The sequence below is a fragment of the Hemicordylus capensis genome, chromosome 1 (genome assembly GCF_027244095.1).
Source record: "Hemicordylus capensis ecotype Gifberg chromosome 1, rHemCap1.1.pri, whole genome shotgun sequence".
Lineage (NCBI taxonomy): Eukaryota > Metazoa > Chordata > Lepidosauria > Squamata > Cordylidae > Hemicordylus > Hemicordylus capensis.
In genome coordinates, this window is record NC_069657.1 from 296,307,663 (window position 1) to 296,324,989 (window position 17,327).

General features: G+C 42.8%; 1 protein-coding gene across 1 annotated transcript in view; it reads right to left on the reverse strand.

Annotated features, from left to right (window-relative positions):
* Nucleotides 1-17,327, reverse strand: part of COL21A1 (collagen type XXI alpha 1 chain) — a 191,530-nt gene that overhangs the window by 72,643 nt on the left and 101,560 nt on the right. The window contains exons 14-17 of the mRNA XM_053286444.1: nt 16,112-16,165; nt 15,074-15,127; nt 14,920-14,973; nt 6,301-6,354 (exon numbers count right to left, since the gene is read on the reverse strand). Of these exons, the coding sequence (XP_053142419.1) occupies nt 6,301-6,354; nt 14,920-14,973; nt 15,074-15,127; nt 16,112-16,165 (216 nt within the window). The remainder of the gene's footprint in view (nt 1-6,300; nt 6,355-14,919; nt 14,974-15,073; nt 15,128-16,111; nt 16,166-17,327) is intronic.

A 17,327-nucleotide genomic window follows, 5' to 3' on the forward strand; every position in this document is an offset into this window, starting at 1 on the left:
GATGTCCTTCCGTCTGCAGTTCTGTTTAGTAGATATGCAGGAATTCCCTTGGCGAATCGTGTATGTCCTTGTGATAAGGGCTGTGTTGAAACAATAGCACATGCCTTTTTACACTGTAGCTTTTATGATGAAGTCAGAGGAAAGCTACTTTCTCCCCTTCTGATAAATTTTAATGGAAGAGCAGATGATGTTTGATTGAGGTTTTTATTTTCTCTATGTGATGAAGATAAAATTAGAACTGTGGCTAAATACTGTTATATTCTTTGTAAAATACATGCAAATGTTTAGTTAATGTTTGTATGTCTGTATTTGTAATACTGCTAGTCAAGGACCGAAAAAATATTATGTATGTATATGTTTCCATCAGACCCACAGAGGCCAGGAAATTGGAGTGGTGTAAGGCCTATGTGATGGATCTCAGAGTCTCTATCCAGAACTTTCTGCACTGTACAAATTTGTTGAGGAACTTCAAGTCCAGTACTGCCCTAAGGGATCCGTCTCTTTTTGGCATAGTGAACAAAACTGAGTAAACCCCCTTGCCTCTTTTGATGAATAAGAACCATTTCCACTGCACTGATGGAGATGAGATGTCATATTGAGTCTGACAGACTGGCGTGCTTGGAAGGAGAGCCAGAGCAGGAGGTCGGGAGGAATCAGTTGAGGGGCACTGAGCTGAGCTCTATGTTGTACCCATGAGAGATGGTGTTGAGGACCCATTAGTGCATGATGTTGGCTTCCCATGCATGGAAGAAATTTGAGAAATGACCTCTCACATCATATGGCTGTAAGTCATGAGGGTTGTCTTGCCTTGGATTGTGCCATGAAAGCTTGACTTAACTGGTTCTGTGGTCTGTTGGAGTTGGGTCATGGTCTCTTCCAGAAGGGAAGCTGGTCTCTGGAGTCTCTGTTCCAAGGTCAAGTGGGACACAAGGAACAAAAAGGCCTGACTCAGTCATGCAGAGGCCCATTGGGCATGCGTGCCAGCCTCCCAAATGGCCACTGCCACAGAGGTGAGGCCTTGAACAGGTTGAAGAACACCTGAACTGGGCTGAACTGGGAACTAAATGGAGGCCAGTGGAGGGAGGGAGAAACTCTGGAGACCCCACACACCCCCACTCCCTGGTGGCTGTGGATAAGCCCCTGGAGTGGCAGCGGTGAGTTACATTTCTTTCTTTTTTAAAGGAAAAAAGCATTTTTTTAATCGTGAACCTCCCAAACCAAACTGGGGGGATGTTAAGGGGTGCACAAAATTGAACATGCCTGGTCCGGTCCGGACTCAAACTGAACCAGGCAACCCAGTTTCGTGCACACCCCTAGTGCTCAGCTCAGGGAAAAGACTTGTCTTTTCAAGGAACTGATAGAGAATCCCTTCCACAATCCTTCTGCAGGCCATCCTGCAGAAACTCCCAACATTCGCCATTCATTTCCATCCTGTCCAGATGAAAGCTCTCCCCAGTACACCAGTTGGCACATGCATTCCAAGTACGGTTGTAAAGTGAAATCTTTCCTAGAAAAAAGGAGGGTGGGCAGAACTTGTTCAGAGAAGTTAATCCAGCCCTTAAAGCCTGCTGCTCAGTCTCAAGGCTGCCAGCTGGAAGAGATTTAGCTCCAGATGACAGCCTCTGAAACAGAAGGTTCGGCCTGCCTGCTGTCAGTTCCAGAAATCAAGGCCTCTGCAATCAGAGAGGGACCCAAGAGAGAAGCAGGATGGGTGGAAGGAAATGCACATAATAGACCTTCTGTCCAATGGATAGAAAGCATCCAACCTGCACACCAAAAAATTCCAATAGTGGGACATGAACCACAGATGGTTTTCAGACCCCTACAGCAGTCCTCCACTAGTTCCTTGAACCTTCTTCCTACTTGCTGGAATTTATAAGGGGGGAGCTTCGATCTGGACTGAGGACTGCCTACTGCAGAACCTGTCTATCACCATGTATGAGATCCTAGCCACATTTTTCACCCTGGCAGAGGCAAGGTTGTCATCCACACAGGCTTTCTGGGTTCCTTGTAATAGGATATGGATCAAGTTGCTCCTTGCCTATTTATGTATCCCTTTTCTGAAGTGTTGTCAGTATCTGTAAGCAATATTGCTCTGTATCTAGAGCGTGAAGGCTGATAACTCTCAGCCTCAATTTGTTGATATTCATCCGCCTAGAGATGTCAGTAGTGGGCATTATACAAATTTATTAAATGAATGTATGAATGAATGAATGTGAAATCTGGACTTTGACTGAGGCTTTCGACCAGTTCTTGGAAGTGAGTTTCCCAACCAAAGAATGCTGCATTCATGGCATAGCTTGTTGAGGGCATCAATTCAGGGGATCATCCTCAGAATGCAGAGTTCTGCCATAAGTCAGTGTTGCAACCTGTAACTACAATGGGGGCAACATCTTCAAGAGATTTCCAGCATAGAACTGTCCCCATCGTAAGTCCACAGAAAGGGAAAACAGAAAACTTTAGGATGAAGTAATTCTGAGGCTATTCCAACATTTTCTCTTGTGTGTTACCTTTAACCGTTTGCTAAGATTGGGGAGCAGCAATGGGGAAAGGCCAAGGCACACACACAAAATTCTTAAAGATAAAAGTATGCAGAGCTCTCTAGACCACTCTCAAAACTCTATTTCCAATCTGAAAGAAAGGGCTGATCTGGGAAAGTAGGGAGTCACTCTCCACAATGAGGTCAAAGACTGGTTCTGTCTTGCAATCAGGAAGAGAAGCGATCCCAGATTCAGATGGGGAGGAGAGCTGGTCTTGTGGTAGCGAGAAGAGGAAATTGTCCCCTTTGCTAAACAGGATCCACCTTGGTTTGCATTTGGATGGGTGACTACATGTGAGCCCTGTAAGATATTCACCCTAGAGGGTGAGGCTATAGCTAAGTGGAAGAGCATCTGCATGCTTGCAGGTTCAGTCCCTGACATCTCTAGGTAGGGCTGGGAGAGACTCCTGCTTGAAACCTTGGAGAAATGCTGACAGTCAGTGTAGGTAATCCTGAGCTAGATGGACCAATGCATTGGCTCGGTATAAGGCAGCTTCCTATGTTCCTTTGTGTCCTCTGTACATCTCTGAGTTAATCATGTTGATTATTCACCACAGTCAAGATAGAACACACACTATGGCATCAGATAAATATGTAAACTCTTATTAGTGAATTTGTACCAGGGCGGTGGAGGAGGGGGGCAATGAATCAGAAAAACATGCTCAGAAGTGACCACTGTAATCTTCCCATGATTTTCTCTTGTACTGGTCAAAGACTGTAATAAAGCTTATCTATCTATCTATCTATGCATCATGATTTTCTCTACTGCATACAATGCAGTGCATTGTAATGGACGACAGCAGCAGTAAAATGATGCCGTCCATACAGATTCAGAATAAGTGTTTTTTTCTTGTTGTTTCAATTGCATTATATGACTGGGCTTGATGACAAATTCTAACATGTCAGGTCTTAATTAAAGTAATGACTTTGGCTTAACAACTGAGCAGCAGAGATTAATAAATTAATATTTTATTATCAGTTACATAGTGTTTACACAGCCCACATTCCAACATGGAACGCCTACATTCCAAAATGGTCCCATCATGAAGATTCCTGACAGGTCAAGTTATTAATGGACTGAAAACAAACATGAGGGGAATCCCCACAAGTTACCAAAAAACCCAAATTTTGCTTATGAGTGTATTTTGAGAGGTTTTTTTTTTTTTTAACTTAAAATGGAAATAAACTGCATGACCTTCCAAAGTTAAATACTTTAGCACCAGATATTTCCCATCCGATTAAGGAGCACATATTTCTGCTCTACTTTTTACCAAAAGTTCTCAACTTATACCCTTTATAGTAAAAAACGAAAGCATTCTAGAAGTTTGAAGAAAAGAGGTGCATGTGTCCTGAATACACTCACCACTGCTCATCAAAATCCTAAAATGTTTTAGTTTTTCACTGTTATGGGTAACAGAGAATTTTTCATTAAATGAATAATTTCTAATGTAAATCAAAGAGTGCATTACAGCTGTTATTCTGCAAGTATAAAGGTAACAAAAAGGTAACAAAATCTAAGATGCATTTGACAACCCAGCTGCTAATGTTTAAGATTTATATTCCACTTTTTTAAAAAAATAAGAATGACTAACAAATAATAATAATAATTATTATTATTATTAATTTGATTTCTGTATCGCCCTTCCAAAAATGGCTCAGGGCGGTTTACACAGAGAAATAATTAATAAATATGGATCCCTGTCCCCAGAGGGCTCACAATCTAAAAAGAAACACACCAGCAACAGTCACTGGAGGTACTGTGCTGGGGGTACAGAGGGCCAGTTACTCTCCCCCTGCTAAATAAAGAGAATCACCACGTTAAAAAGGTGCCTCTTTGTCAAGTTAGCAGGGGTTAATACAACACAGACCAGATTTTTAAGAAAAGTTGAAAGACCTCAGTTTCTAAAGTTGATTGGCAAATGTGAAACATTGTTTGTTTATAGGGAATACAAACACTGATTTTCCTGGCACCAAATATGGCTGAAGTCAGCGCAATGAACAAAAATGCAGACAGCAATCCAGGCATGTTCCTCAAGCGTCTCCTACTAGCAGAATTTTTGGACATGAAAAGGTATCATGTTTCTACTGACCCAATTTTCTTCTTCCTCACTGTACTTCTAGTTTCAGACTAGTGTAACTACATGATGACTTTCATTCACTTTAATACAATACATCTAAATCAGAGTTTCTTAACCTTGGGCCCCCAGATGTTGTTGGACTACAACTCCCATCATCCTCAGCCACAAAGGCCATGTCTGGGGTGATGGGAGTTGTAGTACGACAACATCTGGGGGTCCAAGGTTAAGAAACCCTGATCTAAATAATACTGGAGCTATTCTTATGATCACAAAATTTGGGCTAGGAAAATCCTAGCCCGGTTTTTGTGATCGTCAGAACCACCGAGCTCACAGCCAAGCCTGGTGGTTCTGGAGCGGCTAACCCGCTCCTGTAGCCCACCCCTTAGCCTGGGTTTGTGGAGCAAGCGCTCCTCAAACCCGGGCTATCTGCTCGTGAGTAGCCGCGCCACGGCTCTACACAGCGGCTACTTGTGAGGAGACCCCCGGCCGGGAGGCTTAAAAGCAGCCTCTCGGCTCAGGGGTCTTCCCAGTACGCCCTGCGCACTCGCGCATGGCATACTGGGGCTTCCGGGGGCCGCGCAGCCCCTGAGCTCCCCAGCCCCCACCAGCTCCGTCTCGGAGCCGGCCATCATGTGGGCAGCCAATCCGTCCGCCCTGGGCTCCCTGCCCACTCGTGAGCGGGGAGAGCGGGCTTAGCCTGCTCTTCCCGCTCACCGCTAGGAACCGGGTCTCACTGACCATGAGACCCGGTCCACTATATTAGAAACAAACCTCAATCGACATATTTTTGTTTTGTAGGCAAACAAGTTCTGTACTGACATTAATTCACATTTTTGTTACATATTTTTCAGCTTGTGACCTAGGCCATCAAAACTGCTAGTTCAAAAATTGGCAGGTGCAGGTTCCAAACATTTTGCTCTTCAAACATTTATGCATCATTAATTCTGAAGTCACTTGCATTGGCACATTCCTAATTTGAAATTCAAGCTCAGAAATGTTTACAGTGCAGATGCATACGTATGTCAATGGGTGGATTCAGAGAACCACATGGCAACTTCTTGCACTGAAATCTACATAGAATCAATGTTGCCTGAAGAATTCCACCACCACCTGATCAAATTCACCACTGCAATGCTTTCAACAAGCACTGCGTGTTGAAAGATTGCTGGCAGTGACATCCAAAGCAGTATTTAGGTCTATGAGGATTCCCACTGCAGAAGTAATCACATAGCAGAAAAGTAATGACTCGAATCCCCGCTGGTACCTATACTGAGCAGTAGCGATAGAGGAAGATGCTGAAAGGCATCATCCCATACTGCGTGGGAGATGGCAATGGTAAACCCCTCCTGCATTCTACCAAAGAAAAACTACAGGGCTCTGTGGTCACCACAACATCGACGGTACACTTTACCTTTTAATAAACTCACTCTACTCAAAGAAGAATAAAAATATGAAGAAAACCTGCATATGAAGAATTGCCCAGAGAACTCGTGTTTTGGGAGGTATAAAAATGTGATAAATAAATTTTAAAAATAAATAAATATTCTAGAGCAAAACAATTATATGGTTTGACAATGAACTTTCTAAAATATACCTTTCAAGAAAATGTTGACTCTCAACAAAACTTCAGCTATATCAAGAGCTTAGTTCAAAACTAGGCAGAAAACTTGTAGAAAAACTTACAGAGTCTCCCCGTCTTCCTTCTGGTCCTGAAGAACCTGGCTCTCCAACTTCTCCCTTAGTATTGAAGACACGTAGTTAAATAATAAGCCCAAAAACATTTACCATTCAAGTGAAGAGTTTGGCTTTGTTTCGTAAGACAAGTGACTGTTGCACTTCAGAAGCAAAGACTTTTCAGAAACTGATTTCATGGGGATTCATCTGTGCAATACAGTGCAAAGGGAGTATATGATCTTTCTTCTTTAAAGAGAATCAGTGTTCTATGAACGGGAAGAGATGATGCAGGTTCAATGCTGACTCCTTGCTAAACATGCTTAATAAATTGGGAGCCAGTCTCAGGAACACAGTGAACCCAATACTCCCTGGAGCAAGTTCTTCCCTCCCACTTTAATCATGGTTAAGTGCTTTATTGGTGCCAACATTAAGGTGATCCAGTTTTCTTTCACCCAGAACCTAACACTGCAATCTGAACGGTGTTTCAATCCTCATTTGAGGAAAATCCTGGTCATATCCAGATTTGACCAATATCTCATCCATGGTTAAGGAGCAAATCTGGAAAAGGAGTGGCAAAAGTGGGACAGGAGTGCATGATCCCAAATCTGATCCCTGATTTATTGAGCATGATAATCAAAGAGTCAACATTAAGTCAGCAGCAGTCAGAACTGGAAGAGCAGCTATCAGAAGATGCAGGGACGTAACTAGGTTGGAGTGGGCCCTGAGACAAGATTCTTAAATGGGCCCCCCCGCCGAGACATTTTTTAATAATAATAATAATAATAATTCGATTTCTATACCGCCCTTCCAAAAATGGCTCAGGGCGGTTTACAAAGAGAAAAAGGTGCCTCTTTGCCCAGTTAGCAGGGGACTTTTATTCTCACATTTCTGTCCTCATTCAAAACATACAAAAAACAGATGTACAAAATTGAGCAAATGAGAAGACACTAGAAACACTAATTATTAAAATGGGCCCCTTGCTGCAGATTAGCAAAGGAGACTTTCAACCATGCAGGGTGAGCCTATGTTTGTTTTCTCAGAATTCTGAACCAATTCAGTCAAGTTTGATTGCAGGAGGTTTTTCACAGGAGGCTTTTAAAGCCCTTTAACACACATCTCCTCTGGAAAGGAGGTGCTGCATTCACATGTTGGCCAGATTTACCCTAAGGGGAAAAAATATAAAAGCACAACACATGCGTCACAGTTCTCACTCATGTCTCAGTTCTCACTCAGATCTGGGTTGCAAAACAACTTGAACATAAGTGTATTTACGAATTAATTAATTAATTAATTAATTAATTAATACATAAATTTGTTCCAGAAGTTTTTGTAATTTCCTGCCATGAAACAAGCCACTTATAGGACTTTTTAGATGGTTTTTTTTAAGCCAGCAAATTTTCCAATCAGTTTTAAATTAAATATTCAGAGACTTCTCAGTCTCCCCCCCCCCCATCAAAGCCCTATGGCAAGCAGATCCCTATATAGGGGGTGGGGGGAGTGTAACCACAAAAAGGAATTCATATTCTACCTGGCAAAGGCTGAGCTGTCTGGCCTGGGAAGAGGGTCTGCTGCAGAGAGCTGTAGTGGCCACTCTGACTGCCAGCCTTCTTCCTGGGGCTTGCCAGCCTACTCGAATTCAGGCTTTACTGAGGCCTACACGGAGGCCTCCCTGGAAGCCCCGCCCACCCACCGATCTGCTGAGAGGCGGGGAGAAAAGCAGCTTGCCTGCTGCTTGGATTGCCGACCAGGACGACAAGAAGGAGGGAGGGCAAACAGCGCAAGTGGCTGAAGGGTCTTGGGGCTGGGCAGGGGGCAATGGGCAGTCATGTGAGGTGTCTCTGGGGGGTCCCTCAAGGCAGTGGGGCCCCAAGACGACTGCCTCCCCCTGCCTAATGGTAGTTACGCCCCTGAGAAGATGCTTAAATGTGCCACAGTTGTGGGGAATATATTTTTATGGATGTCCAGGCTTTATTTGACTACTGTTTATGAAATCCTGCAACCATGAAAGAGTAATGTTGCTCATGCTTTGTAGTTCTGCAGACCATGCTGGATGTTGCTAAAACGGTAACAAGAAGAGTATGGTTTGCCGAAACTCATTTTTGTAGCATTTTTTAGAATCAATGGAAAGAGACAGGGAGGGAAAATGGAACTCACATATTCCACAAATAAGGACTGTATTTGGATCATTTCACAAAAGAAAATCCCCATGTGTATGACTATACAGAGGCCAAATTGTAGTGAGTAGGGGTTTAGTGTGCAAATAATTATCGCTTATTGTTCCCAAGAATAAATATGTTTCAGAATATTTCTAAGAAAATAAGAAAGACTCCAGCAGAAATCTCTAAAGATAACTTGCTTGTTAAAATTCTCTGATTCTGATTACAATAAGTCCAAAGTAAAGTGATGCTTTATAGAGAGCAGATGTTAGAAGGCAAGCTGACAATATTTTACTACAGCAGAAATAAGAGACTACTGCTTTTATCCTTTAAAGCAAATTGAAAGAGTGCAGTCAAGCCTCCCTGTTCTGTACCAGAATTACTTAAGAGTGACTGGAGAAAGGAATACTTTCCAAAACAAAAACAAACTTTCAAGTAAGATTTAAAAGATTGTACTGTGCCCACACCAGTAGCAGGAAAGACCATTCTGGTGACAATCCAGGGCACTTTCCTATATATTTAAGTCTAATTCATTTAGTGCAGTTTAATCCTACTGGATTATGGCTTAATTAAGGAAACTACTGAAACAAAAACATACTTTGAGAAATAAAACCCAAATCTTATGTATACGGGGTCTGCTCAATCACTACTGAATTAAAATAGAACCATAAGGAGAGCTACATGCTCTAGCAACACTACAATAGTTTCTCCAAAGTCATGGGGCTGGTTTTGGCGATACTGTGACCAACCAGTCCACTACATGCTATAAGCACATATAAGCACACATAGGAAGCACACACTTCCCCCACCAGTGCACCATTCCATGATCATATGAGGGATGGTTCCTTTGAATCACTCCTCTACAACAGTTCACATATCAATTTAAAGTAGTTGACTGTGTGTAGATGGCCAGTTCAGATGAACCCCATTCCTACAGTTTGAACTCCTAGAAATTGCACAATAAGGAGAAGGCACATGCTCACCTCTTTATCATATGAGGTGTGTCCGTCAGACAAAATATCACCTGGACTCTCCCTTGTTCCTTGGTTTCTTTTAGCAGATTCAACATGTGTGTTAAATTGTTGAAAACTTTACTAGTGAAGAGTTTACATCTGAAGTCATCCCTCATGAATTTTAAGAAGAATGGCTTGGAAGAGCCAAGCCAGTTGCAGGGGAGTAATGGCAGGAGAGAGGGCACGCCCTCAACTCCTGTCTGTGGCTTCCAGCGGCATCTGGTGGGCCACTGTGTGAAACAGGATGCTGGACTAGATGGGCCGTGGACCTGATCCAACAGGGCTGTTCTTATGTTCTTAAGAGTGTCATTTTAGGATTGTAGTGATAAACAATAATTGTAACATGATAAAATGACTCTATACTACAGGAAGGTCTTAATTTTGTAGTGGGGGATTCCCCCTCCCCTGGGATATTGTGTATCTCATTCTGTAATTCTCAGTGGTGGATTGTGATCACCAAAAAAAGCCTCCATGCACAGTACCCATTGAAAGGGGCAGTGGATATGTTCACATTCCTGAGGTTGTCAATCAGCCTTATTGCTACCCTCTTCACATATGTTATTGCCTCCCAGAGGAAGGATTTTAATTACTCTTTAATTTCTCTTCCCATATTCACAAGAGCCCCAAATTAACAGAAAGAGTTAATTCCAGGAAATAAATAGTGCACAATTCTTAATAAAATAACATCCCAGTGACAATGGAGAGGCTCACAGAAGATCGGGGTCAGTAGGGGGAGGGGTAACCTCTGGAGACAACCCCCACGGTGGCAGCACCCCCCCTTCAGAGACAACTGGACCCGTAAGGGGGGAAAAATACCCCAGACCTGCTAGAACTCGAGCCGAGTAGCAGTTCTAGTTCATGGACACAAAACTGAACATTCCAGGTCCAGTTCGAGTCCAGTCCATACTCAAACCAAACTGGGCAAACTAGTTTTGTGCATACCCCTAATCACTGTCTGCAAATGTACTATATTCCAGTATCCTTGATATACTGATGTGCTCTGAGAGTGAGTGGGGGGAGGATTGTCAATGCCGCATTATAGAGATGTGCACAAATCGATTTTTTAAATATGATTTGTGCCCAAATCAAATCAGCCCGATTTGGTTGGTGTCCAACTCTCTCCCCCCTCCCCCCCACATCACACTATTTGTATTTGATTTGATTAAATTTGGATCAATTTGGACTACTTAAAAAGTCATATGGGCACCAAATTTGGGTGGTGGGTAGGTCCCTATAAGTGCCACCTAGCACCCTAATTTCAAGGCAGGCGCACTTGGTTGAGTTGTAATGAATTTATTTAGTTTTTAGTGATTTTGTATATTTCCACCATAGGAAATAATGAGGATTCAAAGTTGTCCTATCCTAACCCTAACACGGATCTCCAGCTTTCATTTTTTAAAAGAAGCTAAGCTCTAGCCCTTGTAGAAGTGGAGTTATGGAACAAAATGTGTGGCCACTATTTTTCAAGTGTTTGGATTCTTTGGTGTATAATAACTTTTCCCATAATGAATCCCTATGAGGATTCATTGCATACCTTCATTTCTTCTGTTCATTTTGACTGTCATTGGACAGTGCCAACTGTCAGCAGCCATGTGAAACTATACACAAGCCCCCACACACACTGGGGTACTCAGGGTTTTTTTAGGAGTTTTTGAAGTGTTTAGATTCTTTGGTGTCTTCATTACACAACTTCATTTCTTCTGTTCATTTTGACCTCACTGCTTTGCAGGTGAGGAATTAGTGGCATCCCATGTGCCAACTACGCTCCAACCCGCAAGCCACTGGGTACTCAGTTTATATTTTAGGAATTTTTGAGGTGTTTAGACTCTTTGGTGTGTAAAGAATCCTCATAAGGATTCATTATGAGGAAACCTTTTAATTAATTAATTAATTAATTAATTAATTACATTTCTATACTGCCCAAAACCTGCATCTCTGGGCTGTTTACTTAACAATTAAAAACATTAAAACATTAAAAACATTTAAAACCCAGTATTTAAACAAATATTTTCCATTTTTTAGAGCCATAGACCTAATTAAAAACCAAGGTGAATAAATATGTCTTCAGTGCCTCTTTAAATGTTGCCAGAGATGGGGAGGCTCTTATTTCAACAGGGAGTGCATTCCAAAGTCCAGGGGCCGCAACAGAGAAGGCCTGTTCCCAGGTAGCCACCAGACGAGTTGGCATCACTTGCAGACGAACTTTTCCAGATGATCTTAGCAAGGGGTGGGGCTCATGGCGAAGAAAACGTTCTCTTATATACCCAGGGCCTAAGTTGTTTAGAGCTTTAGAGGTAATAACCAGCACCTTTTATTTTGCCCTGTAACGTATTGGCAGCCAGTGTAGTTATTTCAACACAAGAGTAATATGGTCTTTCCTAGATGACCCAGAGACCAACCTGGCTGCTGCATTCTGGACCAAATGCAGTTTCCGGACTACATGCAAAGGCAACCCCAAATAGAGTGCATTACAGTAATCCAGCCTAGAGGTTACCAGCATATGAACTACCGTTTTGATCTTGTTCATCTCAAGAAATGGACGCAGCTGGCGTATCAGCCGAAGCTGATAAAAACCTCTAGCCACCACCTCAATGTGGGACACTAGGGAGAGGTTCAGATCCAGAAGCACTCCCAGACTGAGCACTTGTTTCTTCCGGGGGAGCGTGACCCCATCCAGAACCAGCAGATCAAAACTGTCTCCCAAGTTCCGACCCTGCACAATAAGTACCTCTGTCTTATCTGGATTCAGCCTCAGTTTGTTATCCCTCATCCAGCCCATTACTGCTTCCAGGCAGGCATTTAGGGAGGTTATGCCTTCTCCCGATAATGTTGACATAGAGAAACAGATTTGGGTGTCATCAGCATACTGATAACACCCTGCACCAAATCTCCTGATGATCTCTCCCAGCGGTCTCATGTAGATGTTGAACAACATTGGAGACAATATGGAACCCTCAGGGACACCATAGGAAAGTTCAGATTTTGAAGAACAAGAGTCTCCAAGAGACACCATCTGGAATCTGCCTGTGAGATAGGAGAGGAACCACTGCAAAGCAGTGCCTCCCACCCCCAGTCCCCTCAGATGTTCCAGAAGGATACTATGGTCAATAGCATTGAAAGCTGCCAAGAGATCCAAAAGGACCAACAGAGTCATACTCCCTCTGTCAGTTCTCAATTGGAGATCATCCATCAGGCCGAACAAGGCAGTCTCCACCCCATAGCCCACCCAAAAGCCAGTTTTAAATGGGTCTAGATGATCAGTTTTCTCCAAGACCGCCTGGAACTGAGAGGCCACCACCTTTTCAATCACTCTGCCCAGCCATGGAAGATTGGAGACAGGCCTATAATTGCTTAACTCTGAGGGATCCAGGGCAGGCATCTTCAGAAGTGGTCTAATGATTGCAGAGAAGCATTTATGATCTCTAACAGGCCCTCTACAACAGCTTCCTTTCTAGATTTTATAAGCCATGTCAGACAAGGATCAAGAGAGCAGGTGGTAGGCCATATCGCTCCAAGCAACTTGTCCATATCCTCAGGGGTCACAAACTGAAACTGATCCAAGGTCACCACATAAGAGGAGCTGCTGGACACCTCGGCATCAGATTCCGTAACAATTGTGGAGTTTGAATCTAAGTCAGCCCGAATATGAGAGATTTTGTCCAGAAAAAAATTCATTTAAAAGGTCAAAGCAAGTAATTGTTGGTTCCAAGTACTGATTCAAGGGGGAAGGGGTGCACATTAGCCCCTTCACAACCCTGAACAACTCTGCCAGATGTGAAGTTGTAGATGCAATATGGGTGGGGGGAAATCACTTCTTTGCCGCACGTATGGCCTGAGCATAGATCTTCACATGCTCTCTATGTAATACTGTTGGATTCGAGTTGAGTCTTCCTCCACTTGCGCTCTAGTCGTCTACTTTGCTGATTCAGCCCCCGTAATTCTTCTGTATACCAAGGGTCCAGTTTTCAAGTGGGTGGGAGAGGACGCTTAGGAGCGATCGTATCCACTGACCTGGTGAGTTGATTATTCCAATTCTCCACCACAGTGTTGACAGGATCACTAGCAGAGCCAACACTAAATCCCTCCAAGGCTCCCTAGAATCCTATAGGATACAGTAACTTCCTTGGGCAGACCATCCTAATGGGCCCTCTGCTCCTGCAGAAGTGGTACGTGGTTGTGAGTGCAACTTTAACCAGATGGTGGTCAGTCCATGACAATGGGGAAATAACCGGAGTCCCCACCCACAGAACACCACCCTGTTAAGCGTGAAAGACCAGATCAAGCATGTGACCAGCAATATGCATCAGTTCCAAGACCACTTGGGATAGGCCCATAGTCGTCATGGCTGCTATGAACTCCCGAGCCGCCCTGGACAAATTGGTCCCAAAGTGGACACTGAAGCCCCTGAGCACCACAAGCCTGGGAGATTCCAACGCCAAGCCTGAGACCAAATCTGTCAGCTCAGTTAGGGACTCTGTTGGGCAGTAGGGTGATCAGTATACCAAAAGAATTAGTCACCAAAGAGCCTAAACACTCAAAAAAAATTCCTAGAACATAAACTGAGTAGTACCCCACTGCCTTGTGGGTGGGAGGAGGGGTGTAGTTGGCACATGGAAGTTGACAACTGGCACTGCCCAAAAGACAGTCAAAATGAATAGAAGAAATGAAAGTGTGTAATGAATCCTCATAGGGATTAATTGAGGAAACATTATTATACACCAAAGAATTCAAACACTTGAAAAATAGTGACCACACATTTTGCTCCATAACTCCACCTCTACAAGGGCTAGAGCTTAGCTTTTTTTAAAAATGAAAGCTGGGAATCAGGGGGAATTAATAGGAGGGATCCAAATCTCAACTCGATTCAGGTGTGATTCGATTTGTACCCGAAACTAGCCAATAGACCACAGGGGTGATTTGTTCTGTCTCCAAATAACTCAAATTAGCTAGATTTGTGAACAAATCGATTTGTACCCGGATCGATTCGCACAACCCTACTGCATTGTGGAAGGTGTATCCATGTGATTATTTTTAATGCACCAAAGCCCAGTTCAGCTGTTATGTTCTACATCTTTACCACAATTACTACTATATGTCTAGATGTAATTTCTATATATTTATTTACAACAGAACCGTACTCAAACAGCATGAACATGGATTTCAGTAGACTTAGATCAACAGCTGATAAGACTTTTGCAAATCATTGCAGTTTACATTTTAGAGAATATACCATTAATAATTAAAAAGAGTGGTAGAACTGTAGACTGCACTTCATCATGTGTTTTTCAGGGCGATGTGCATTCAAACCACTTTCAGCACTCTTAAAATATTATACATGTACATGTGTACATGTACATAAACATGCGTGCATGCGCTCTCACTCTCTCTCTCAGTACAAATACATTCTCCATACAGACTATCTAGACTATAATATTTAAATAAATTCTGTATTCAAATACCTTAAACCCTGGATTTCCAGGCATGCCATCCTTCCCGCTCCTTCCAGATTCTCCCTATGATATTAATTAAGAAGTTGCTATTCTTGTCATACAGAAAGAGCATACAGAAAGAGAGTGCAGTGAAAAAAAGACAAAGATCCACAAAAAAACTTACAGGTCTTCCCGGCATTCCTGGAAACCCTGTACCACCTTTTTCTCCCTTTGCACCCTGTTGAAAGAGTTAGAGAGAGAAACTAATACACTAGACATTTCTTATTATCTGAGCAACATTAAGCAAACATTAAGCCAATATTTCAAGACCACCAGAGACAATTCCAGAATGATTGTTACATGAAGAGAAAAGGTCAGCTCATCAATTTCTGAAATGGTCAGGTCATTTTGACCTAATGTTATAGGAACTGGAATACTTGCACTCTAGAGCTGAATGGCATGTAGTTTGTGTGTGTGTCTCTCTCTCTGTCTGTCTGTAAGTATGCAAGTGTTCGAAGGAAGAAGGCAAAGCTCCTGCCAAGATCAAGGTAGAAGTTATTCATGAAAGGAATCGATTATTGCAGTAAATGCCCTCCATTACACAAAACAAGCAGGATCAGCAAGCTGCCAAATCCAGAGCAATCCACATGCCCTGCCCACTGGCCTCCCAAAAACGTGTTTGGGAAAACAAGACGCTTCAACAAGCCAAGAAAAGGGTGGGGGGAACTCCAGAGAGTAACAGAGAAGGACTTTTTAAGGGATATGAGAAGAACAGTTGCCAGGGCTAGTAGAGAAAACAATGGATGACTATGCCCCTTCAGACATGTCGGCATGCCCATCAAAATTAAGAATCACCACAAAATTTGCTTCATATTCATTCAAATGACACTGACAACGAAGAAGATGAATATATTTGACAATGAATACAGACAACTGTATTTGTATTACAAAAGACTGGAAACAACGGTTGCTAAACAGTCTTCATGCAGGGAATCAAAAAAGTAGTTTGCAGACTACAGGGGCAAAGCTTCTGGTTCTAGTTCTAAGGCAGGACAGTGAATGCCCAAATATATCAGCAGTAGCCCCATCACAATATACTTATTTACTTTCCATTCCCGTGAGGTATTCGTTACATAACAGCAAAAGGTTTAAAATGTAATATAAAGTGCATGAACTGTGCTGGTAATAACAATTTCTCACTCAATATTTTATTTAGACTTGCCTTTTTCCCATAAATTCCTGGTAGGCCTTGATCTCCTTTTGGACCTCTGTCACCCTTAATAAAAACAAATACACAGGGATCACTATGATTTTGGAATTTAAGAAAGCAAATCACATACTGAAGAAAATATATGTATTTCTAAGGATTTAATGTACAGGCAAACCTCATTACTCACAGGGGTTCCGTTTCTTGCCTACTACTGCGAGTAATGAAACTGAGAGTAATGAGGCATTATGCCTATGCGAAACAGGGGGTTAGATCCCATAATGGAGAAAAAACACAAAAACTGAAATTGCTTACTGTACTGTGCGCCACAGGGCATGCATGTGCCCAGGAATGTCCCCCCCCCCAATATTCCCCAAACCACAAAAAATCATGGGGAGGGGAATCCATTTTAAAAATAGAAATGAGGCACAAAATGGCTCCAATAGATAAAATGGCAGCTGGAAGTGATCTCCGTGGTCATTTTCGGGCTTCTAGGAACTGCAGAAATGTGGGGTTTAACCCTTTTGTATCTACAAATAATGAAAATTGGTGTCAATTAGACACCCACAGATAATGCAAAACCATGTATGGTGAGACTGCTAATAGCAAGGTCTCCTTGTATGTCATATGAAACATCATGATATTTGGGCTGAAGTAGACACAACATTTTAGTGGTACAGATATAATTTGAACACACATTCACTGCCCTGAGAACAAATGTATAGAATACAGACATGTGTTCAGATCACTTCCATCACACTCTGGAATGGCTATACATCTTTGCTTTTTATAGTCCCAATGCATTTAAGACAAAAGGTATTGCAAAACAATCATAGATGGAAAAATGAATCCTCAAACACTTCCACTGTGTGAAAATGAGCTTGTAATAGTTGAGAGACATTAGCCCTATTCAGACATTGAAGCTCTTCTCCCGATCAATAGAAAGCGGGCTAAGGGAGCCTTGCCAACTTTCTACTGATCGTGGGAACCACCGGGTTCGCAGGCAAGCCCGGTGGTTCCAAAGTTTCCCCCTCCCCTTAAATGAGGTTAACAGAGTAAGTGCTCCGTTGACCTCACTGTTTTGCTCATGTGCCGCTGCAGCGTGCAGAAAAACACGAGTAGACCCTCAACCAGGAGGCTGCAGTGCACCCTGGAACTTCTGGGGGCCATGTAGCTCCCAGTCCCCACAGCCCCCACCGGCTCCATCACGGAGCCAGTAGTTGTGTGGGTG